General features: G+C 38.7%; 1 protein-coding gene across 2 annotated transcripts in view; it reads left to right on the forward strand.

Annotated features, from left to right (window-relative positions):
- Positions 1 to 8058: 8058 nt before the first annotated feature.
- Positions 8059 to 25386, forward strand: part of LOC126202928 (uncharacterized HIT-like protein Synpcc7942_1390) — a 43409-nt gene continuing 26081 nt past the window's right edge. The window contains exon 1 of one of the 2 annotated variants that reach the window (XM_049937022.1): positions 8059 to 8380. In XM_049937022.1, coding sequence (XP_049792979.1) covers positions 8363 to 8380 — 18 coding nt within the window. In that variant the 5' untranslated portion in view covers positions 8059 to 8362. The remainder of the gene's footprint in view (positions 8381 to 25386) is intronic. The other variant, XM_049937021.1, reaches the window with a different exon arrangement.

The raw sequence follows: 25386 nt of genomic DNA on the forward strand, positions 1-25386 counted from the left end.
AAAACGGCTATCTGTATGCACCCATATGAGTCCTAATTTATCGAATCTCATCTTCATGGTCCTTACGTGCAATGCATGTTCGTGGCAGTAGAATCGTTGAGCAATCAGCTTCAAATACCGGTTCTCTACATTTTCTCAATAGTGTTTCTCGAAAAGAATGTCACCTTCCCTCCACAGATTGCCATTTGAGTTCCCAAAGCACATCCGTAACACTTATGTGTATTCGAACCTACTGGCAACAAACCTAACAGCCCAATTTGATGTCTTCCTTCAGTCTGACCTGGTACGGATCCATACACATGAGCAGTACTCAAGAACAGGTCGCACCAGCGTCCTATAAGCAGTATACTTCACAGGTAACCAACCACTCCTTCCTAAATTCTACCAACAAACCCAAGTCCACCATTCGTCTTTCCTGCCACAGTTCTCACATGCTCTTTCCATTTCATATCACTTTGCAGCGTTATTTTCACATATTTAAACAACTTGACTGTGTGAAGCAGGACACTAGTAAAACTGTGCGTACTATAAGACCTTCAGTACACACACCATCAGATTATTTGTCTTGTCGCTCTAGCGAAGTAGGCGAGTGTCAGCAATATGTCTCGTGGTCTTATCGTGGCGTGTTTATCTTCTGCCGTTAGGTCAGACGATAGAAATGCCACGATAAGACCACGAGACATATTGCTGACACTCGCCTACTTCGCTAGAGGGCGTGTTTATCTTCTGCCGTTAGGTCAGACGATAGAAATGCCACTTGCATGCTTAGAGTAGCAGATTGACGGTGACCAACTTTAAACAGAACTTGATTAATTTTCACACACACTTATTAAAATAATAAAAACCATAGACATTACGTAACTTGATTCTGGGTGCTGTTTACAATTGACAATCTGAAGTTCCTTTGGTCTAGGTACGTTAATCTTATTCTCACATCTCTCTGATACTTGACAAAGTGTCTATTCATTTATCTTCCTGGCTATGGACAGGAATATGATAATCTTATTAGGCGCAGACTGAAACTTGACTACAGACTAATGCAGACTGACTAATCGGAGGTCTGTACACTCGTTACAATACCTCGCGCGTTCAGGTATCACTGCGCGAGTGTGATCCGCGAGGAGAAAGGGTTCTACGTTAGCAGCAATCTCATTGTCTGCGTTACATATTAATACGCGGATCGGCGGAAGCAGTATTTGGTCCGTCTTTATGGCAGCGCCATCTCGTAGTGCGGAGACGGACGAGCGCTGCGCCTGCGCTGTTGTCCTTAGCGGGGCGCGCTCTCGTGGGAAAGTTGTGTACGCGCTGACTACGCGGGACTATGTACACAACAGAACATTACAGGTTTTTTCTTCCTATTCATCCCCATTAACTTACATTTTTCCACATTTAGAGCTAGCTGCCATTCATCACACCAACTGCAAATGTTGTCTAAGTCGTCCTGTATCTTCCTACAGTCACTAATCTTCGACACCTTACCGCACACCACAGCACCATCAGCAAACAACAGCAGATTGCACCCATCCTGCCCGCCAAATCTTTAATGTACATAGAGAACAACAGCGGTTCTATCACACTTCCCTGTGGCACTCCTGACGGTACCCTTGTCTCTGATGAACATTCGCCATCGAGGACAACACACTGGGTTCTATTACTTAGGATGTCTCCGAGCCACTCGCATACCTGTGAATTTATTTCATATGCTCGTATCTTTGCAAACAGCCTGCAGTGGGGCACCGTGTTAAATACTTTGTGGAAATCTGGAAATAGGAAATCTGCCTATCGCCCTTCATCCATAGTTCCTCAGTTGGCTTTGCCATTTGCCCTACGGCTCAAAATGGTAGCAACACGTAAGATCATGATTACCTTCTTTTTCGACTGCAGGGTTCCTCTACTCGTCGAGTTCCTCGATAAGATTTCAAAGTAATGCACTGACTGGCAGTTTGCTTTAAATGTTCAGAACTGTAAGATTTTACAAAATGAAAATGTGGTATCCTATAACTACAGTTTTAACAAGTCACAACTGGAATTGGCAACTCATAACTGTGTGTAACATTTTGTAAGGGTATGGAATGGAACGATCACCTAGGTTAAGTTGTAAGCAAAGTGGGTGATAGGCTTCGATTCCTGGGTATAATACTAGAGAAACACATGCAGTCAACAAAGGAGCTTGCTTACAAAACCCTCATGCGACGCATCCTAGAAGATTGCTCAGGTGTGAGAACCCGTTTAACAGCGAATATTGGACATATACAGAGAATGACAGCACTAATGGTCACAGGTTTGTTTGACCCGTATGAGAGTGCCACGGAGAGGCTGAAAAAACTGAACTGGCAGACACTTGAAGACTGACGCAAACTATGATAAAGCGGAATTAGAAACATTGGCTAAGCCATGTCTCCGCAATATCCTTTCTTTCAGGAGTGCTAGTTCTGCAAGGTTCGCAGGAGAGCTTCTGTAAAGTTTGGAAGGTAGGAGACGAGGTACTGGCAGAAGTAAAGCTGTGAGGACGGGGCGTGAGTCGTGCTTGGGTAGCTCAGTTGGTAGAGCACTTGCCCGCGAAAGGCAAAGGTCCCGAGTTCGAGTTTCGGTCCGGCACACAGTTTCAATCTGCCAGGAAGTTTCAAAGCGGAACTAGTTTTAAGAACTAGCCTTAAGTGACGAATCTACGAATGTACCGAAACCCCTTACGACCTCTCCCATAAGGGGTCGCGAGGACAAGATAGTGTTAATTGCAGCACGCGCAAAGGCATTAAAATTCTTCCCATGCTCCATACTGAATGGAATGGGAAAAATCCCTAATAACTAGCTCAATTGGGAATACGACAACCTAAGTCGCCCGTCGATGTACCTTCTGCTATGCACTTCTCAGTGGTTTGCAGGGTATCGATGTAGAGAACAAGCTTATCAATTCTGTCTCCGGATCATGTCACTCCCGTTCAAATAAATGAAAACAATGATTTCATGTTCTGCCTAACCGACTCGCAAAGTTACAATTGATACAACTCTGGCGGCACTTATCGAGTTTAGGGGGACAAAATTTTCGGAAATATTTTTTCTCAAAAAAAATGGTTCTGAGCACTATGCGACTTAACTTCTGAGGTCATCAGTCGCCTAGAACTTAGAACTAATTAAACCTAACTAACCTAAGGGCATCACACACATCCATGCGCCGGCCGAAGTGGCCGTGCGGTTCTAGGCGCTGCAGTCTGGAACCGCGAGACCGCTACGGTCGCAGGTTCGAATCCTGCCTCGGGCATGGATGTGTGTGATGTCCTTAGGTTAGTTAGGTTTAACTAGTTCTAAGTTCTAGGGGACTAATGACCTCAGAAGTTGAGTCCCATAGTGCTCAGAGCCATTTGAACACATCCATGCCCGAGGCAGGATTCGAACCTGCGACCGTAGCAGTCGTGCGGTTCCGGACTGAGCGCCTAGAACCGCTAGACCACCGCGGCCGGCTGTTTTTTTCTAACGTTTTGATCAGTTAGACTATGTTGATCTCGAAGATGTTATTCATTTTCATCCCCGATAAAAACTTTTTAATATGTTGTTGTTGTTGTGGTCTTCAGTCCTGAGACTGGTTTGATGCAGCTCTCCATGCTACTCTATCCTGTGCAAGCTTCTTCATCTCCCAGTACTTACTGCAACCTACATCCTTCTGAATCTGCTTAGTGTATTGATCTCTTGGTCTCCCTCTACGATTTTTACCCTCCACGCTGCCCTCCAATGCTAAATGTGTGATTCCTTGATGCCTCAAAACATGTCCTACCAACCGATCCCTTCTTCTACTCAAGTTGTGCCACGAACTTCTCCTCTCCCCAATCCTATTCAATACCTCCTCATTAGTTACGTGATCTACCCATCTTATCTTCAGCATTCTTCTGTAGCACCACATTTCGAAAGCTTCTATTCTCTTCTTGTCCAAACTAGTTATCGTCCATGTTTCACTTCCATACATGGCTACACTCCATACAAATACTTTCAGAAACGACTTCCTGACACTTAAATCTATACTCTATGTTAACAAATTTCTCTTCTTCAGAAACGCTTTCCTTGCCAATGCCAGTCTACATTTTATATCCTCTCTACTTCGACCATCATCAGTTATTTTGCTCCCTAAATAGCAAAACTCCTTTACTACTTTAAGTGTCTCATTTCCTAATCTAATTCCCTCAGCATCACCCGATTTAATTTGACTACATTCCATTATCCTTGTTTTGCTTTTGTTGATGTTCATCTTATATCCTCCTTTCAAGACACTGTCCATTCCGTTCAACAGCTCTTCCAAGTCCTTTGCTGTCTCTGACAGAATTACAATGTCATCGGCGAACCTCAAAGTTTTTACTTCTTCTCCATGAATTTTAATACCTACTCCGAATTTTTCCTTTGTTTCCTTTACTGCTTTCTCAATATACAGATTGAATAACATCGGGGAGAGGCTACAACCCTGTCTCACTCCTTTCCCAACCACTGCTTCCCTTTCATGCCCCTCGACTCTTATAACTGCCATCTGGTTTCTGTACAAATTGTAAATAGCCTTTCGCTCCTTGTATTTTACCCCTGCCACCTTCAGAATTTGAAAGAGAGTATTCCAGTCAACATTGTCAAAAGTTTTCTCTAAGTCTACAAATGCTAGAAACGTAGGTTTGCCTTTTCTTAATCTTTGTTCTAAGATAAGTCGTAAGGTTAGTATTGCCTCACGTGTTCCAACATTTCTACGGAATCCAAACTGATCTTCCCCGAGGTCCGCTTCTACCAGTTATTCCATTCGCCTGTAAAGAATTCGCGTTAGTATTTTGCAGCTGTGACTTATTAAACTGATAGTTCGGTAATTTTCACATCTGTCAACACCTGCTTTCTTTGGGATTGGAATTATTATATTCTTCTTGAATTCTGAGGGTATTTCGCCTGTCTTATACATCTTGCTCACCAGATGGTAGAGTTTTGTCATGACTGGCTCTCCCAAGGCCATCAGTAGTTCTAATGGAATGTTGTCTACACCCGGGGCCTTGTTTCGAGTCAGGTCTTTCAGTGCTCTGTCAAACTCTTCACGCAGTATCTTATCTCCCATTTCGTCTTCATCTACATCCTCTTCCATTTCCATAATATTGTCCTCAAGTACATTGCCCTTGTATAAACCCTCTACATACTCCTTCCACCTTTCTGCCTTCCCTTCTTTGCTTAGAACTGGGTTGCCATCTGAGCTCTTGATATTCATACAAGTGGTTCCCTTCTCTCCAAAGGTCTCTTTAATTTTCCTGTAGGCAGTATCTATCTTACCCCTAGTGAGACAAGCCTCTACATCCTTACATTTGTCCTCTAGCCATCCCTGCTTAGCCATTTTGCACTTCCTGTCGATCTCATTTTTGAGACGTTTGTATTCCTTTTTGCCTGCTTCATTTTTATATTTTCTCCTTTCATCAATTAAATTCAATATTTCTTCTGTTATCCAAGGATTTCTATTAGCCCTCGTCTTTTTACCTACTTGATCGTCTGCTGCCTTCACTACTTCATCCCTCAGAGCTACCCATTCTTCTTCTACTGTATTTCTTTCCCCCATTCCTGTCAATTGTTCCCTTATGCTCTCCCTGAAACTCTCTACAACCTCTGGTTCTTTCAGTTTATACAGGTCCCATCTCCTTAAATTCCCACCTTTTTGCAGTTTCTTCAGTTTCAATCTGCAGTTCATAACCAATAGATTGTGGTCACAATCCACATCTGCCCCTGGAAATGTCTTACAATTTAAAACCTGGTTCCTAAATCTCTGTCTTACCATTATATAATCTATCTGATACCTTTTAGTATCTCCAGGATTCTTCCAGGTATACAACCTTCTTTTATGATTCTTGAACCAAGTGTTAGTTATGATTAAGTTATGCTCTGTGCAAAATTCTACAAGGCGGCTTCCTCTTTCATTTCTTCCCCCCAATCCATATTCGCCTACTATGTTTCCTTCTCTCCCTTTTCCTACTGATGAATTCCAGTCACCCATGACTATTCAATTTTCGTCTCCCTTCACTACCTGAATAATTTCTTTTATCTCGTCATACATTTCATCTATTTCTTCATCATCTGCAGTGCTAGTTGGCATATAAACTTGTACTACTGTAGTAGGCATGGGCTTTGTGTCTATCTTGGCCACAATAATGCGTTCACTATGCTGTTTGTAGTAGCTAACCCGCACTCCTATTTTTTTATTCATTATTAAACCTACTCCTGCATTACCCCTATTTGATTTTGTATTTATAACCCTGTAATCACCAGACCAAAAGTCTTGATCCTCCTGCCACCGAACTTCACTAATTCCCACTATATCTAACTTTAACCTATCCATTTCCCTTTTTAAATTTTCTAACCTACCTGCCCGATTAAGGGATCTGACATTCCACGCTCCGATCCGTAGAACGCCAGTTTTCTTTCTCTTGATAACGACGTCCTCGTGAGTAGTCCCCGCCCGGAGATCCGAATGGGGGACTATTTTACCTCCGGAATATTTTACCCAAGAGGACGCCATCATCATTTAATCATACAGTAAAGCTGCATGTCCTCGCGAAAAAATACGGCTGTAGTTTCCCCTTGCTTTCAGCCGTTCGCAGTACCAGCACAGCAAGGCCGTTTTGGTTAATGTTACAAGGCCAGATCAGTCAATCATCCAGACTGTTGCCCCTGCAACTACCGAAAAGGCTGCTGCCCCTCCTCAGGAACCACATGTTTGTCTGGCCTCTCTCAACAGATACCCCTCCGTTGTGGTTGCACCTACGGTACGGCCATCTGTACCGCTGAGGCACGCAAGCCTCCCCACCAACGGCAAGGTCCATGGTTCATGGGGGGCTTTTTAATATATCGAGACAAAAAAAATTTTTTTCTCATTTTTTACCGGACCACGAATATGTTATTTGCAAACATCATTGAAGCTAAATCGTAGCACATCAAAGCACTCGGATAAAATTGCCTCATTCAGTTTACACTAAAGTCAAATAACAGTGTAATTAAGTGTTAGTTCGGTTTGTTCTGTGCGTTTGTTCTACTAACTCGTAATGACTAGAATTTTCCCTGATTCGACCGAATTTCGTATGGTAAATTTGTTCGACGTTTGCCGTGATAGTGATTCAGCTATTGAATGGGCTTTCGGTCATGGTTTGCTGTAACGTGAGATGTTCAGTGAAGATGGACGATTCGTTGGCGGTGCGAATAAAATGTTCTTCTCTTAGAACGCAAGCAATCTGCCGACGGTCGTATTTGGCGCTGCTCGGGTGTCCCCCTAAACTCGATAAGTGCCACTCTGGCATTTATGTGAGATGATAATCACTACGTTTGCATGCGACACGTCTTCCGAAAGACAAAAACCGAATTTCGGAAGCCGTTTTTCGCTGTCATGTTTACATATGATGGTCAGAAGCGGATTTGCTAGCCCAGTTCAATATGGCATCTGAAAAACAGCTGTTACACCGTTTCTAATTTAGTCACCACAATCGCTATTTCTCTTCACTTAAATACTAGTGGTAGGCAGTTTCATGTTTCTGTCTCATATTTCTGCTTCAGTGCATAATAAGTCACCCCGTTCATACTGGTCCAATATCTTAAAAACAAGACGTAACCTTGCAATCCAAGCACTTTCCAAAAACAGTTGTGCGTTTACGTGAGAGCGAAAATCGATTGTGGAAGTTGGAAACCGGCAGCACAATCTAGACTGTGAATAGATTCTGGAGTGTTTATATGATCAACCAAAAATATATTGTGAAATCTGTTTACGGGAACCCCATGTGAACATAGTGATGTGCCTCACTTATTTAAAAGTTACCTCATTGAAAAAGGAGAGATAGACAGTAGAATGTCACATCGAGATGTAGACACAGTCTGCTAAACCTTCTGTCTATCGATTATTATCGCTCAACTGTCAACATTGATCATTAGATTTGAGAGTGAAATATTCAAAATTCAAATGTTGCTGTAACACAGGGAATCAGTATAACGAATAAAAGTGACTTTAATTATTCAGATATCTAATGTATTTGTATACATAGTTTTCTTTAAAGTACTCACTATTATTTCTTTGTAAAAGAGTTGTCAAGGTCGAAACCCTTATCTGCCGCTGCAACTGGAATCTGATTCTCGTACAGTTGTAAATAAAACACGATTGAAAAGGCGTGCATGTTTTGCAGATACACCTCCACGGGAGGAAATATGATCAGAAGTTGTTTTATAGGACGTTTTCTTATTCAACAATGGAAGCAGCGTAGACTGTTTGACACAGCAGTCGTTTTAAACAGAAACAATTGCAGTAGCATCAACTATTGTTTCTTGGTACGAGATTATATGTTGTATTGACAGGAGCGAATTTCGAGATTAATATTGCTAAACCATGTCTGATGTTATAACGGTATGATTTATTTACAGTATAAATTTGTGAATTTGAAGGCGAAAATTACAAAGTGCTGTTTTTGTGATCGACTGCTTTATTTTCTAGCTACTTAGTAAGCTATTGCTGTTACACATTGAGTGTAGCGAAGGAAGAAATCGTTTCCGCACTAACGATTGTACATTTTCAGTTGTTTCCGTAGGAAATGAAGTATTTGTTTTCTTTCATGAAGTACAATAGGCTTTCTTTTTATGGGGGTAGCTATTAATAATTAGTGTTTTAATTGCCATAGATGCGGGAAGCTGAACATCGTGAGTAAAAGTGTGCCCCTAAAAGGCTTGACTGATTTCCAATTACATTCTTCCCCAGGCCATGGATATACTGTTCAGCGTCTTCGACGTTGACGGGAATCCGTCCATTCTGCATTTAGCAACTGTAGTACAATAGCTGTAATGCGAAATAAGTTTTGAGAGCAGTTTGAATCGTGTGAGCCTATTTTAGCGCAATTATCGACGTTGTATTCGCGTGATAAATGATTGGGCAATAGTTTGAACTGTATTAGCAATAAAAACATTTTAGAAATAGGCCTCTCATTTTCTGTGCCAAATTTATTACTGTCAAACAAAGTTGACCTTGGATTATTCTTGTGTAATACAGCTATTTATTTTAAAGTATTATTTGAAGAAAACAACTAATATAAAGTCAGACACTGGCAGATATCAGTCGTCCATAAATCTAGGTAACAGTGTATGTTTCTAAATAATGCAATGGAATTTGATGATACCGCAATAAATTAGTTACAGATGGAACTTGTCTCTATATACAAAATTCTGTGGTTAAAAATGTACAGTTTGTACAATTGTGTTAGTGATAAGTCTTGTGCAGTATGAGTGTAATTACTTTAGACTGTAGTTCAGTGGGAATATATTGATAAGCTGCAATTTAATGCTTTAGGGCTTTCATATCGTATGTGCAGACATGAAAATGAAGATAGCCCAAATGCTCATATATTATTTCACTCTCAGAAATATGTCATATGTTTCATTGGCAAACACTGTTGTTACTAGTTTTGTTGCTGGAATATACTCACAAAATTGTTACAGAACATCATTCAGAAATCACTCTGAATTGACTACAGTGCTGAATAGTCATTCAAGCTGTAGGGCCTGTTCTTCCCATGACCTTTCTCTAAGTGGCACTAGAAAAATGCTTGTCATTTGATGACTAATGCAACAAACAGAAATAAATTTACTTGAGAGATTGTGTAATTTGTCGTGTAATGTATCATTTACTTAAGAAGATAGATTCCTAGCTAAGGATATCACTTACTGTGCCAGTTTTCTTTCATTGCTCACACTGATCCCTGTAGAAACTGCAAAACTACCACATGTGGGCAGGAAGTTTTGTTGGAAAGAGCTGAGCCTTTATTCAGTAGCCAATGAGTACAATGACAAATGGTAATGAGTGTGTTGACTAAAACTCTGTAAACTGAGGAGAGTGCAGTGTTAGATTCTTTCAGTTCCTGTTATTCTGGGAAAATGATTGGTCACATATATCAGTAGATATATTCCACTTATCAAAAACCTAGGAAAACCTCTGAAATTGAGCAGGCACACGCTGAAGGTTTTAAGTTTTATAGTGTTGTGGAACTAATGAGAGTGCTGAGGGTGTGGCAGTATAGGTGCATAATAAGTAAAGTTACAAGCTGTAGATGATAATGAGTACTGCTTCAAACAGTTGTTTTCAAAAATGTTCCCCATTAATGATCTAAAAAATAAGTTATTGGTAGTCCTGTAAGTGGAAAGTGCTTCACTGTGCCTCATTGATCAGCACATAGGCTACCATGCAGGGACCCAGGTTCAATTCCAAGTACTATCCACTGAGTGAGATGGCACAGTGGTTAACATACTGGATTCTTATTTGGGAAGACGACAGTTAAAATCCCAGTCTAGCCATCCAGATTTAGGTTTCCTGTGATTTGCCTAAATTGCACCACGCAAATATCAGGATGGTTCTTCTGAAGAGCGCACGACCATTTTGCTTCCCCCATACTTTTGTAATCTGAGCTTGCGTTCCATCTAATGACTGCACTGTCGATGGGACGATAAACTCTTTTCAGTACCACCAGGGATTTTCATTGTTATGGGGACTGGAATGAGGTCCTCTTAGCATCATGATGCCAATTGAGGAACTACTTCAATGAGAAGTGATAGGTCTGGTCTGGAAAGTTGACTACTGGCAGGAGAGTGATGTGCAGACCCCATGCCCCCCCCCCCCCCCAATATTACTTCCAAATTATGCCATTTGACAGAGGATGGTACGGGCAGGGATCGCAGGGGCTGGATCACAGAGCTAGTTTAGTTTGTTGATATCTGGAAAAACCAATAACAAGAAATGTTTTCAAAGTGTATGAGACTGCTGGAGAGAGTATTGAAACAATTTAATAGAAATAATTTGAAAAGACTGATTTAATGTCAATTCGACTGTTCTCCACAGCACTGTCTTTGATTTTGTTCAAAGGTGGTGTACAGGTATGCCACACGATAAAAGCTAGCTATATAAATTTCTAGCCCACATATTTTAATACTTCAGGAGTAGCTAGCTCTTCAGTGAAGGATGACGGAAAGTTCCAGTGACATTTTCCCGCAAAACATGGCAAGGTGGTTGTACTGTTTTAATTGAATACATTATGTAAGTTTTATATTATTTTGTTTGCTACTTTCGCCCCAAATGGTACTTGCATTTATCAATAAATTATTGTCTCAATAAAATTACTCCCAGGTGTAAGTAGCTTGATTTGCTTTACATAGTTGATTTAGGAGTTACAAGAGATTTTCTGTGACCTTGTCAAGTTCTCTGTGATTGGATACACCTGAAAATTTTCAGCTTTGGAAGTTCAGACATTATGTTGGGTGGGTGGAATTGTGGCAACCCATAAGTTTCTACATATGTACCCAGTGCTTGATTTGTGGCAGTGTACACTGGTATGCCATACCAGTATCTGATGAAAAAACAGCATTGAAACAACATTTTAAGATGTCTAAATTTCAAAAAAAACATCCCTGGAAGTTCACACATATTAAACTATCCAGACACCATCAAATCGATAGTTTCATTGATTCAGAGAAAGAGGGTAACTTATAAAAGAAAGTCTGTACTAATTACAAATATTAAAGGCTGAAAAATGTAAGTTGTATGTCATTCACTAGTGGATCTTCAAGTGTAAAATTACTTAGTGGCCAGAAGGACAGCTATTTGCAGTGGGATCATCACACCAATAAGCTGTCGGAGAGACATGTTCTTGCTTGTGTTGTTCTGTCATTTCGTTCATCCTGACCACTAGGCAAAGCTGTAAATTTGTGAGGGTCATAGCCTGGTGACCTTTCTTTCTGGTGCCACTTGGGCAACTGGCATGTTGTTAGTGAAGCTTTCTTGGATGACTGTGATGAGTGTATTTTCGTCGTCGGTGATGGTGAAAGAAGAGATACCGTGAAACCTAGTGCTAACACATGTAGCACACTAAAAGAAACAAATTTTTCATTTTATGTTCTATTATGACACTGCACAATAATAATATGTTTTTGCAAATTCAGTCAGGACATTCTAAAGTCTTCTGTTCCTGACCAAATGTTTCCTGTCATAAGCTACTAACTTCAGTTCATGAAGTGTCAAGGGTCATTCCATGTCAAGTCACCCAGGCCTTGACACCAACCGTGTCAGATTTTGATAAAACTTGGTACAATTACTTCTTTTTATCATCCTGAAAGCACTTGTAAAATGTTTTTGCTCTATCTCTTATAGTTTTTTTTAGTAAATTTTTAAAGTTTTTACATTTGGCGTTGTTTCAGCAGTCGGAAATCCTAACTTAAGCGTGTCCTCACAACTAAAAAAATTTGTGTATTAAAGAATACTCAAGATATCAGTATGAAATTTTGGAATAAGTTCGTGTATTATATCTAAATGTTAAAAAAAATTACCATAAAGATATATTAAAACCTTCCAAATGAATAAAAATTTACAAGTTTTTTTTTTTTTTTTTAGCTAACGGATGTTTAGTTTTACAAAAACTGCAACATCTAGAGTCTCAGACCTGATAGAGAGCTCAAATTTGTTTTAAAATACTCTTAATTGTATAGGCTATTAGGTAAAAGAAAAATTATGTTGGCTTTTTGACCTGTTTAATAGTTATCTAATTTTTAAAATAATATTAATTATATTTTAAAAATAAAAAGCACCAAGTGACTTAGACACCGAAAATAAGTTTTTGTCTTCTTCGAGTAACAATGTACGCTTGGATTTTGTTTTGTTACTCCTGTGTAGTAAAAAATTATTACAGTGTTAAATAGTGCTTGGATAGTATTTTATTAAGTTTATTCGAACTTTCAGTAAGTACTGTTACTTAGTTTACAGAGATTCTTTTCCAATATCCTATAAAAGTAACCAGAACAGTAATCAGACCAAAAGTGAAATCAGTATGTCAGATATTCAAACCTGTAGCGTAGGGTTATTTAAAAAATCTGACTGTTTCCAAACAACCTACACACCTTCAAAAAAGTTACAACCGGTATCTGAATTGAGTGAGGAAGAAAAAGATTTGATCCACTTACGATCTGGAATTAATCTGTGTGAATTTAAGAACAATGTTCACACCACAGCTGCTACTTTTTAAATGTTTTTGAAAAGTATCAAACAACATGTGTAGACCCACTAAAAAACACAAAAAGCCCATCAAAAAATCATTGAGAAGTGTAGGCTTGGATCTTTCTAAACAATTACTGACAAAAAATATTAGCATAAAACCTGGACAAAAGCTTTGCTCAACATGCCGTAACTTTTGTGAGGAAAAATTAAGAGTTGAAGTCAATGAAAGTTAAACAGATGATGAAGTCATGGTTGAATTCCAGAAATGAATCCCTCGTACAAACAAACATTGCTCTTGATAATTTAGGTCTAACACAGATAAAGCTTCATGGCTTGTCAGAACAAAGTAAAGGGTCTTGTTTTAAAAGGAAGGTTAGCAGTATTGAAAAGACTGCAAAAAAGGCTGTTTCAAAAGCATTAAAATATGATGCACCAAGTTCTGATAATGACGAAGAAGATACAAGTGTGGTTGAGAAAGCAAAGGATTTTGATGTAATGATTTCTCTTATGAAAGAGAAGATTTCATCTGTTGGGAGGTCTAGAAAAATCCAGATTCTGACCTTGGCTCCAGATTCTTGGAGTCAAAATAAAGTGATGAAAGAATTTAATGTACGTGAGTACATGGTGCGACAAGCTAGAAAGCTAAAATCTGAAAAGGGTATTTTGGAAACTCCTGGTCCAAAAAAAGGTAAAACTCTTTCTGAAAATACAGTAAAACTTGTAACAGATTTTTATGAAAAGGATGAAAGTTCCAGAGTGCTACCTGGAACAAAAGACAAAGTAAGTGTTCAAAAAAATGTGTACATGCAAAAAAGACTCATTTTGTGTAACTTGAGAGAACTCTCTTATTATTTCAAATAGGAGAATCCTAAGGTAGAAGTAGGATTTTCAAAATTTTGTTTCTTGAGACCTAAATGGTGTATCCTTGCTGGTGCTGCAGGCACACACACTGTATGTGTATGCAGTATCCACCAAAATGTTAAACTATTACTGGATGCTGTGAAAATTGAAGAATCTTATAGAGACCTACTTAAGATGCTTGTGTGCAACATGGAAAACCAAAACTGCATGCTACGTCATTGCGACAGCTGTACTGCAAATACTGCACTAACTGAGTACTTATCTGAAAAACTAAGTGAAGATTATGATTTAGAAGAAGAAATTGTAATCAGTCAGTGGGTTAACAGAGACAGGGCAGAAATGATCAAACAGTCTATCAGTGTTGAAGACTACATTTCTTTATTGGTTAGGTCATTGGAAAAGCTCACCCCGCACTCGTTTATAGCAAAATCCCAATCAGCAGCCTTTAAAAGATTGAAAGAAGACCCACCACCCAAAACAGCAATTATTGTGATGGGTTTCAGTGAAAATTATTCCTTTGTTATACAAAATGAGATCCAAAGTTACCACTGGAATAGAGGTGGTTGTACTCTACACCCAATTGGAGTTTTTCTAAGAAATGAGGAAAACAATGTTTTTGTTTCCAACCAATGTTTTATTAGTGATGACCAAGAACGTGATACTGGTTTTGTTAACTTTGTACAAAAAGAAATTACAAAGTGGCTGTCATCACATCATACTGACATTGACTCAGTTCACTACTTTACAGATGGTTGTGCTGGGCAGTACAAAAATGGAAAGTTTTAAAAATTTGACTGAACACTTGAGAGACTTTAATTTGAAGACCCAACACACTTTCTTTGCAACAAGTCATGGGAAGTCAATTTGTGATGGCCTAGGAGGAACTATTAAAAGAATTTTAAGGAAAGCTAGTCTACAGCTTTCAGACAAAGAACAAATAATGACAGCAATCAATGTGTGTTCATTTTCACTTTATTGACAAAAAAGAAGCTGATTTGCTATGGTTAAAAGCAGAAAACCGTTTTTCAGCAACCCGAACCATTCCTGGAACAACAAGTTTTCATAACTTCAAACCACTTCCAACAAACAAACTTGAAATTAGAAGGACTACAGATAGTGTAAAACCCTCCTTAGTCTTTTCTTTCCATTCATCTTCTGATTGGGTTCGTGCTGAACCATCCATAAATAGCTATGTGGCTGTAAATGATGATGGTAACTGGTATTTTGGACTGGTAAAAACAATATTCAATGATGAAGAAGATGCAGAAATTCTATTTCTACATCCTTCAGGACCAGCTGCATCATTTTATTGGCCTGAAAGAGAAGATTCTTGCATAGTGCCTTTGGAGCACATAGTCTCTGTGTAGACGCACCTCAACCAAGCGGCACTGGAAGAATGTATTACTTCAATAAAGACTGTATAAAAGAACTGAAAGCTCTTGGATGAAGTGGAAAAACAAGTTGAATCAGCATTAATGTTTATTAAAAAGACAAAATTACTCAAAAAATTCAATGTTTCAAATCAGTTGGGTTATACATAAGTGTTGTAAGTACACTATCTTTGTACATAATTCTAATGTAATCTACTATAATTAATAAACATGTTAAAAAGCCATCATTATTTTTGTTTTATCAAGTAGCCTATATGTTTAAGAGTAAATTAAAACAAATTTGAGCATTCTATCAGGCCTGAGACTCTAGATATTGCAATTCTTATAAAACAAAACATCCGTTAAAAAAAAAAAAAAGAAAAAAAATACATATATATATATTTATATATTTTTCATAGAAAATATTAATATATTTTAATAGTATCATTTTCTTCAAATATGTATAATAAATAAACTTGCTGCAAAAATTCATGATGTTATCTAGAAGAGTTTTTAAGATAAGCAATTTTAAAGTTTTGAATACAAATTAAATTTACCATTTCCGAAGGTTCGGAAAACGCAAAACATAAAAACTTAAAAAATTTATAAAAAAAAACTATAAGAGATACAGCAAAAAAATTTTGCAGGTGCTGTCAGGATGGTATTAGAACCATTTGAGCCAAATTTCATGAAAATCTAAGGAGGTGGGTGTAAAATTTATTTTTTATTGGGTGATTTGATATGTAATGACCCTCAAGACTGTCAATTTAAGATGCAGGATTTTCAACCAAGCAGGTTGTGTCTGTGTTTTCAAGGAACTTTGATTTATTACAGTTACATGGTAATACATTTAGGTACACTTTAATTTTATTTGTGATGAATAATTAAGTCTGCTACTTAGCATTTTTGATACATAAACAAACTCAATTTAGCTGGCCTGTACAAAAATAATTCTCATATGGGTGTTGCATTTCTCTCCAGGATACTGATTGAAGTTCTTCATTCTAGTGCAAAATACTCAATAAACTGCTCACCAATATAATATAGGAAATTGGAAATCACTGGAAATTAAAAAAAAATAATCATATGTTAACAGGCATTGATAAATAAATTCTTCAGTAACTTCTGGGTTTCTAAGTCCTGTTCTGCACTGCATTTAAGAATGTTAATTGAAAATAAACTTCCATTTAAACAATTACATAATATCTATTACTCTTCAGGATTCATCAGTAGATTTACATAAATGTGGAGTAAATAATAATAATAATAAACAAGCGTAACTGAATACTCTGAGTGGAGAAGATGCAACTTTTCTGCTATTGTAAGATGATAAGGTGCAGCCTTGACAGGTTTAAATATAATAAGACAAATGTTCTTAAGGCATACACAGTTTATTACACTCTGTGAAAGTGCTGGATTTGGAATTTGGTTGTCCTGGTATCAAGATCATTAGTGTCTGCACAGATAATAAAATAGAGGGACAGTTCCCAGCTAAGGCAGTGGCTGCTTTCTTAATAGTAGATAAACCACACTCAAAAATTGCCACACTGAAAGCAGTAAGCCACAAGTACACAAGCTGGGAGGTCCTTCAGAGGAGGAAGTCCTAAGCTGTTATGCAGTACTGTCCAATATGGTCTTAAGAAGACTTCATCATTTCTTGGTTGTGAAAAATCACATTACCTCCCCCCCCCCCCCCCCCCCCCCTTACAGGATGTTGTTTCCATCAAACACCTCTCAGTCATTCAGTCTCCAATTGGTGCTTAATAGACTCCCCTAAGCATAATAGTATTGCATCTTGTAGAAGAGGGGACACTGTAAGTCTACCATGTCCTTTGAACAAAACACTGTACTCACTAGTTTGAAGAAAGCACTTGTTGCACCTGTCAGCAAATTCTGAATCTTGGAGCACATTCTGCACTCAAATGTAATGAGGCATCTGGAACACACCAACCAGCATGGAATTTGAAAACATTGGTCATACGAAACCCAGCTGATGCTTTTCTCACAACATCCTTAAAACTGTTGTGGATCAGGGCAGTCATGTAGAAGCAGTATTTCTTTGTTTCCAAAAAGTGGTTGACTCTGTAACATGTCTTCATGAAAGTATGATAGTGTGGGGTATCAAGCAAAATTTTTTACTGTATTGAGGATTTTTTTGATTTGGGAGACACATGTGCTATCGTGAATGGAGAATAATCAATAGTTGTAGAAGTAACTTCAAGTATGCTCCAGGGAAGTATGTTAGGGCTCTTGCTGTTGTATAGTATTGACCATGTAAACAATATTAATACAGTAGTAATCTTAAACGTTTTGCAGATGATACAGTTATCTATAATGAAATTTTGTCTTACAAAATCTGTAAATTCAGTTAGCTCTTTGTTAGACTTTAAAATAGTGCAAAGATTGGCAGCTTGCTTTAATGTTTAAAAATGTGCACTCCACAAAACAAAAAATTAAGTTTTGTATTACTACAATATCGAATTGCAAATTTAACCAGCCAACTCTACCAATACCTTGGTGTAACAATTTACTGGGATATGAAATAGAATAATCATGTAGGTTCAATCATAGATAAAAGCAGGTGGCAGACTTTGATTCATTGGTAGGATATTAGAAAATACAGTTGGTCTACAAAGGAGGTCACTTAATGAATCCTCATGTGACCCATCCTGGAATATTATTGCCCAAGTGTGGGGAACCCATGTCACGCAGGACTGTCATGGATACTGACTGTATATAAAGAAGAGCAGTGTGAAAGCTCATAGAGTTGTTTGTCTCATGGGAAATAGTCATGGAGATGCTAAAAATATATAGGAGCTGGAAGATGCTTGAAGACAGATGAAAACAACCCTGCGAAAGCCTGGTTACAAAATTTGAAGGACCAGTATTAAGAGAGGAGTGGTACTACAGGGTGTGGCCAAACCAACTAAACAGTTTTGAGGGATAACTATTTGGACAATGGTGGGGGAAGGCAATTGCACATCTTCTCCCTTCATTCCATTGGTGACCCCATTTCTGTAGCCAACACGGTTTGGATGAGAGCACTCATGGCTTTGCTGTACGTATATGTTTTGAAAACAAGTGATTGCAACTCAAAGAGCTTTTTGCTGATGGTTCAACAATACCTTCCTAATGTGAACACAATTCGGTTGAGGCTTCTGCAGTTGAAGGAAACTGAAGAAGAGATACACATGGCCAATGCAGATCCATCAGAACACCAGGAAATGTGCATTGGTGAGAGCAGTGGTTGAGCAATCGCTAAGACATTCCACTTGAAGGCATGCTATTGCATTGAGGATTTCAGACTGCAGTTAGAAGAGGAGTCTGCAGTTTGATTTTAACCAAGCCCATGCCAGCTGCCAGAATCTGTATGAGCAAATGCTTGCACAGATCTCTCTGGAGACAGCTTTTGTCAGTAGTGACAGGCACATTTTCATCTCGGTGGTATTGTGAATAAACAGAATTTTCATTTCTGGACTGAGAATAACTCCCAAGTTGTTCATGAAAGACCACTACATTCCCCTAAACCAGTGATATGGTGCGCTGTATCACAGTTTGATGAGATAGGCCTTTACTTTTTTGAGGAGGAAGACATGACTGTGACTTCCGGAAGTTTACATTACGTTGCATTGCAAGATTTTCTGCAAGCCAGATTGGAAGAAATTGTTGAAGGAGCAGGATTAGGTGACTTGTCGTGCCAAGAGAATGGTGTCTCAGCTCACACTGCCCAAAATTCATTTAATGTTTTGTTAGAAGAGTTTTTGGGACTTTGGTCCCTTTGAGGAGTAATGGGGGATGGTCTGCACAGTCACCAGATTTGACCATTTGTGACTTCTTTCTTTGGAGATATCAGAAGGAAAATGTGTTTAAATGTTGCTGTCACACCAATATGTATAAACAGACAATATAGCGATATATCTCTGAAAGTGTATTGCTGCCAACAGCCACCATCTTGAGGACATTACTTTTGGCATTGAGTGAGTATAAAATAGTATGAACTACCAATTTCGAAATTAAAAGCATTTTTTTCTCTATATACACCAATTTTTTTTTTTTTTTAAATTGCTCAATTGGTTCTGCCACACCCTGTACAAACCCTATGTGTTTCTCCCACAGGTCTCACAAATACAAGATTAGACTAATTACAGCTCACACATCAGCATTTGAGCAATTGTTCATCCTGCACTTCTTGTGAATGGAACGGGAAGAAGCCCTAATGTTGTGAAGCACTCTCTTTTGTGCACATCATAGTGATTAGCATAGTTGGCCTACAGATGTAGCTGTAGGTCCAGTTCAGATACCCCTTTGGCTGCAACGTATGGTGAATCTCCATTTTGTTTCTCACTCGCCCTGGTAAACAACAGAATAAGATTATTGCATCTGAAAGTGGAGAATGACATTCTGGATGTTGTGGAGAGCTTTATTTGCAATGCACATATACTGACTACCCTGTATTGGATCCAGGGTATCTCTGTAGATCAAGATTTTGTGTGCACACAATTATGTCTCGTCTGGTGTCATGCTGTGAGGACCACATAGATTACAGTGAGAAACACTAAAATCTTTCCTTGCACAGAGCCATAAGACATAATTTAGGGTGTCCAGTAATTTTATAGTATCAGCAAACACCACTGTAAAATCGTGATGTCCATTACAAGTATTAGAAATTTATCACAAAACTGTAATGTTGAGTATGAAGTGGATTAAACTTCGTGTTTCTGTAATCATCCTGGGTCTCATTAACAAGTAAAATGCAGTCTTATTCCCAGTGTACTTCTACGCATTTACATTTCCTGTACCTACGTCTGTAAGACACTGTTTCATACACAAAATGTCCAAATGACATTTTTTGGTTTGAAGTGAGTGCTTAGTCTGCACGTACGGAGGTGGGCTGAGGAGAGACGAGAGATTGTGGTAGCAACTTAATATTATACATATGTTGCACAATAGGAAACTTCCGCCAAATAGTGATGATGGTTAGGGAACACAGACTTGTTACAGGCCTGGTTTTGTAATCGCTAGTCGCTAATCTGATGCCTTTATGACACGAAGAGTCTTGAACTTTCTTTTAAAAGGATCTTCCTGTTACATTCATTCTGAGACTGAATGGACCTGTTGTAGAACTATAACAGCATATATCTTTTATCCACTTCAAGGCCTTGAAATTTCAAAGTATTGAGCATGTTGAAGGTGGCTTGTACTTTTAAGATTGCTCATATTGAACTGCCAGCACTTCAAATATGAAGTGCAGCAACCTGACTGACTCCTTATTTTCCAGTTGCCTTAAAAGAGGGCATTGTTGATAAATATAGTGTGTTGGGAGAATAGAAAAGTCATACACAAATGAAGATCATTACACAAAGTTTCACACTGTGGACAGTAAGCTACAGCTGTCTGCTGAAAACAGGCAGGGTAGTATGTAAAGGGATTGGGAAGCATGTTCCTGTCTTCATATCAAAACTAGTGTTGGTTGACAATGAACTGTAGGAAACTGGGAAGCTAGCCTTGCAAATTCCTTTGTGTAATTGATTAATGATGCCATCCTTCCAAGTAGTAGTGCATGTCTGTTGACTGCTGGAAACAACTTCTTATTTATTGTTAAGTCTACATCAGTGCTCCATGGTACGGCCTGTGGGAAAGGAGACACAGTGTACCAGTAATAATTGTGGGAAGGGTACATAATGTACCTATATTAATTGTATCTATGTCTGTGCTCAACAAGCCATGGTATGGTCTGTGGGAAAGGATACGTAATGTACCAGTATAATCTCCGCTCCCCCTTTCCTGTTCCTTTCATGTTTGGTATGTGGGGAATAAAGACTGTTGGCACACTTCTGATGAGCCTAAATTTATGCAATATTTATGTTGTGGCCTTTATGGAAGATGTATATCGCAGGAAGTAGTATGTTTTTTTGTCTTGCTTTAGAATGTTGGTGCTAGAAATTTTGTAAGGCTCTCCATTATTCATAGTGACTGTCTTTTAGGAGGTTGTTGAGCATCTCTGACACTCTTGTGCTTACTAAACAAACCCATAATGAGTTGAACAGCTGTTCTTGGAAACTTTTGTGGCTCTTCTGTTAATCCAATTGTGTGGCAGTCCCAGGCTGGTGAACTATATCGAAGAATTTGGCGAATGAGGCTTCTAGAAGCAATCACTTTTGAATGTAAATTACACTTAGGTAGGATTTTCAGACGTGCTTAGAGAAATGTCACAATTTCAGGACACTGCATTGGAAGAGGGGGGGGGGGGGGGGCAGAAGATGAACTTCATCACCAGTGGCCTCCCAGGTCACCAGACCTCACTCCATGTGACTTTTGTCTGTGGGGTTATGTAAACTGCATTTTTATCCCACCAATGCCTCACACTCTTGAATCTCTGTGACATCACATTGTTGAAGCTGTGAATTTGATGAAGAGAGACCAGCTGCTTCATGTGTGTCAGGAAATGAGTCACCGTTTTTGTATTTGTCATGTAACACATGGTGCTCACATTGATTGCATAAAAATTTGAATTTTTCACCTTCCAGGACTGTTGGAATTGTGCTTCTGTCTTTTGTAGTTTGGAAGCAATAAATGTTTGAAATGTGTTCCTTCTTTTTGAATAGCTCTGTACCATTTGAAAGAAGCTGCATAAATATTCAGTCGGATTTTGATTAGATTTCAAAGTGGTGCAGAGATTGACAACTTGCTCTAGATGTTCAGAAATGCAAAATTTTGCACTTTACAAAACAAAAAAAATGTAGTATGCTATGACTGTAATATCAGTGAGTCACTGTTGGAATCAGTCAATTCATACAAATACCTGGGTCTAACACTTTTTAGGGATATGAAATGGAAAGATCACATTGGTTCAGTCGTGGGGGTGAAGCAAGTGGTAGACTTTGGTTTATTGGTAGAATACTGGGGAAGTGCAACCAATCTACAAAGGAGATAGCTTACAAATCACTCATGTAACCAGTTCTAGAATATTGCTCAAGTGTGTGGGACCCGTACCAGATAAGGAATAGGACATATTGAATGTATGCAGAGAAGGGCAGCAGAAATGGTCACAGGTTTGTTTAATCTGTGGGAGAATGTCACAGAGACACTGAAGGAACTGAACTAGTTAAAAGACTCTTCAAGGTAGATAAACTATACCAAAAAAGTCTATTAACAAAGTTTCAAGAAATGGCTTTAAATGATGACTAGGAGTATACTACAGCCCCCTACATGTTGCTCCCATAGGGATCGTTAGGGTAAGATTAGAATAATTACTTCACACACAGAGGCATTCTAACGATCATTGTTCCTGCACTCCATACTTGAATGTAACAGGAAGAAACCCCTATAACTTGTACAGTGGAATGTACCCTCTGCCATGCACCTCACAGTGGTTTGCAGAGTATAGACGTAGATATAATGATAAACTGAATGCAATTTGGGCTACCTAAGAGTAACTGCAACATACTGCAATCAGCCATTGGTGAGCACTTGTTGATGCATTGCATGTTACAAGCCACTTTGAATAATAGGTATAAGCACAGTCAAGACACCAGTAAAATATTTCTCAGGACATGGTAAGGAATATTTATGATGAAATGCTTTGGTTTCAGATTCCAATATTGTTAGAAGGTAAGCACCATATAACTATGAAACTCAATTAAGTATTTGTAATCAGGCTCTCCATGTTACATTTGTGCTATGTACATTGTCAGTAGAATTAATTTTGGCATTTTGTATGGAAGAGAAAATGTAACTGTCTGGTATCTAACTGTAGGAAGGGGGAAATATACAGCTAAGTGCTTTCCTTTAATAGAACTGCAAGTTTTCTAAGTAGATAATTTAGAATTTGGCATTAGTAAATAATGTGTAGAATGTATGAATAGCATGGTAACTGAGAATGGATGATAGTTTGCCCCATGTAGATGTGCTGTAAGATGATGGGGCCATCAGTTCATACACATTAAAAATAAATGTCTCAGTAAGTGGCAGAGTAAAGTATGATTGTAAAGCAAATAGTGGTTGAAATGCTGGAAGCATTAAGGGCTTGTCAATAAAAAACATCAGTAACCAACAAAGTTGTGAAATCCAAGAAACAGGTCGGAGTGTCACATTGAATATGCAACAAAAAATGTATCAGAAATCCCTTATCACACTGATTCCTGTTATCACTTATTCAGAAAATTAACGATAAAAGAATAATAAAGGGGTTTAATTTCAATAAGAAAAGAATGTGGTGTAGTTTATAGGACACTGATATTAAGGTCTCTGCTGGTAACTTTTGAGGGCAGTCATTAGGGGGAAGAAAAGGTAATCAGTGTCTCAAATGCTGATGTTGAGGAACTTCAGATGTTTTCTTCTTGTGAGCATCAGTTCCAAAGATACTTATTCTGTATATACTGAGAGTGTACTGGAGACCCATTTAAAAGTATTCCATTGTATGACTGTGCAAAAAGTGTGAAAGCTGGTAGTAACGTTTAACAATTAAAAAGCCTTATACGTAAAGAGAAAATATGATTTCATTATGCTGTATTTAGTAGATGCTTACTTGTAATGTAGTTATAACTTATGATGTGGAACACGTATGTCTGAATAACCCTAAAACACCCCAAAATTGAATTATATAAAAAAATCAATTTTAGACAATATAATATCACTGAATAGATAAAAACATCTATTCACCAAGCGGCAGCAGAACACTCACATAGAAATGTTAAAGAAATTGCAAGCCTTTGGAGCCTGTGGATCCTTTTTCTGGCAGAAGAATCGAAGGGGAAAGAAGAGGGATGAAGAAAAAGGAATGGCTATGTTTAGGAAATGCGGAGAATTTGGAAAAGTCACCCAAAACCTCGAGTCAGGGGAAACTTACTGGGCGGGATGAGAAGGAAAGACTGATTTTTGAAAGCTGTACTGGACGAGAATTGAAGCCTGAGAGCATCGAGGTGGAAGATAGAGTAATAAGCAAGAGGGTGAATACTGACGAAACATTGTGGAGGAGTTAATAACAGTAGATAGCTAAGTGTATTGTATTTGCATTGGAAGGTTGGGTAAACCAGACAGGTCAGAAAATAAGAGAGATAGAAAACTAAAAGTGAGTGAAGAAAGGAATAGTTACTGAGGAGAAATGCTGAGACCGAAGAGATTAACATAAATTAAGGCCAAAGGTGAGTGGCAAGAAACAAGGTAGTCTTGTAATGCCAGTGCCCACGTGTGGAGTTCTGAGAAGCTGTCTGGGGGAAGATCCCAGGTGGCACATGTGGTAAAGCAAGCACTGAGTTCACAACTGACATGTTGTAGAGCATGCTCTGTAGTAGGATATTGTGTGTTACCAGTGTACATCTCTCTCTGTGTCTATTCATCCTGGCTGATGACGGTGGTAGTCATGTCTATGTTAAATGGCAAATAGTGTGTACATAACAGCTGGTACACAGTCAGCTTCCCCTTTGACAGTGTATGTTACGTTAAAGGGCTAGTGTATGTGGTGGTAGGAGGGCGCATAGAGCAAGTCTTACAACGGGGATGCTGACAATGGTAGGAGCCATAAGGTAGGAAAATGAGTGCACAATGGGAGCATTGGGTCTGACCAGGATATTTCAGAGATTTTTTTTTTTAGCTGTGGTGGCCAGAATGTCGGGCGGAGTGGGCCTCATTTAAGGAAGTCAGATATCCTGGTCTTGAATGTGTTAATCAACTACTTCAACAACACTATAACTTCTCGTATCATGTCCTGAAATTAGATTCATTTTGCCTGACATTTTGTCTACAACATCTAGAATAGCTTTTCATCCCCTCCCCCCAGTCTCTGCAATACCTGGTTAGACCCTATGCTGCTCCTGCGCCCATTTCTCTACCCTGTGACTCCTACCCATGTGACCACCTCCATTGTGAGATTTGCCCTGTGCACCCTCCTACTACGACTGTAGCAGTCCTGTAAGTGACAAAATATACACTATCAAAGCGAGACACACCTGTGAAACGACATGTTGTGTACCACCTGTTATGTAAACACTGTTTGGCCTTCTACACTGGTATGATTATCACCAAATTATCAATTAGGATGAATGGAAATGGACAAAAAGGGTATACGCACCCAACACACAATAACCTGTTAACTGATTTTTCCACCAGTTCTTGGCAGAACAACATTACAGTAAATGAAAAGCACTATATTGGCGA

Source organism: Schistocerca nitens, chromosome 9, assembly GCF_023898315.1.
Source record: "Schistocerca nitens isolate TAMUIC-IGC-003100 chromosome 9, iqSchNite1.1, whole genome shotgun sequence".
NCBI lineage: Eukaryota > Metazoa > Arthropoda > Insecta > Orthoptera > Acrididae > Schistocerca > Schistocerca nitens.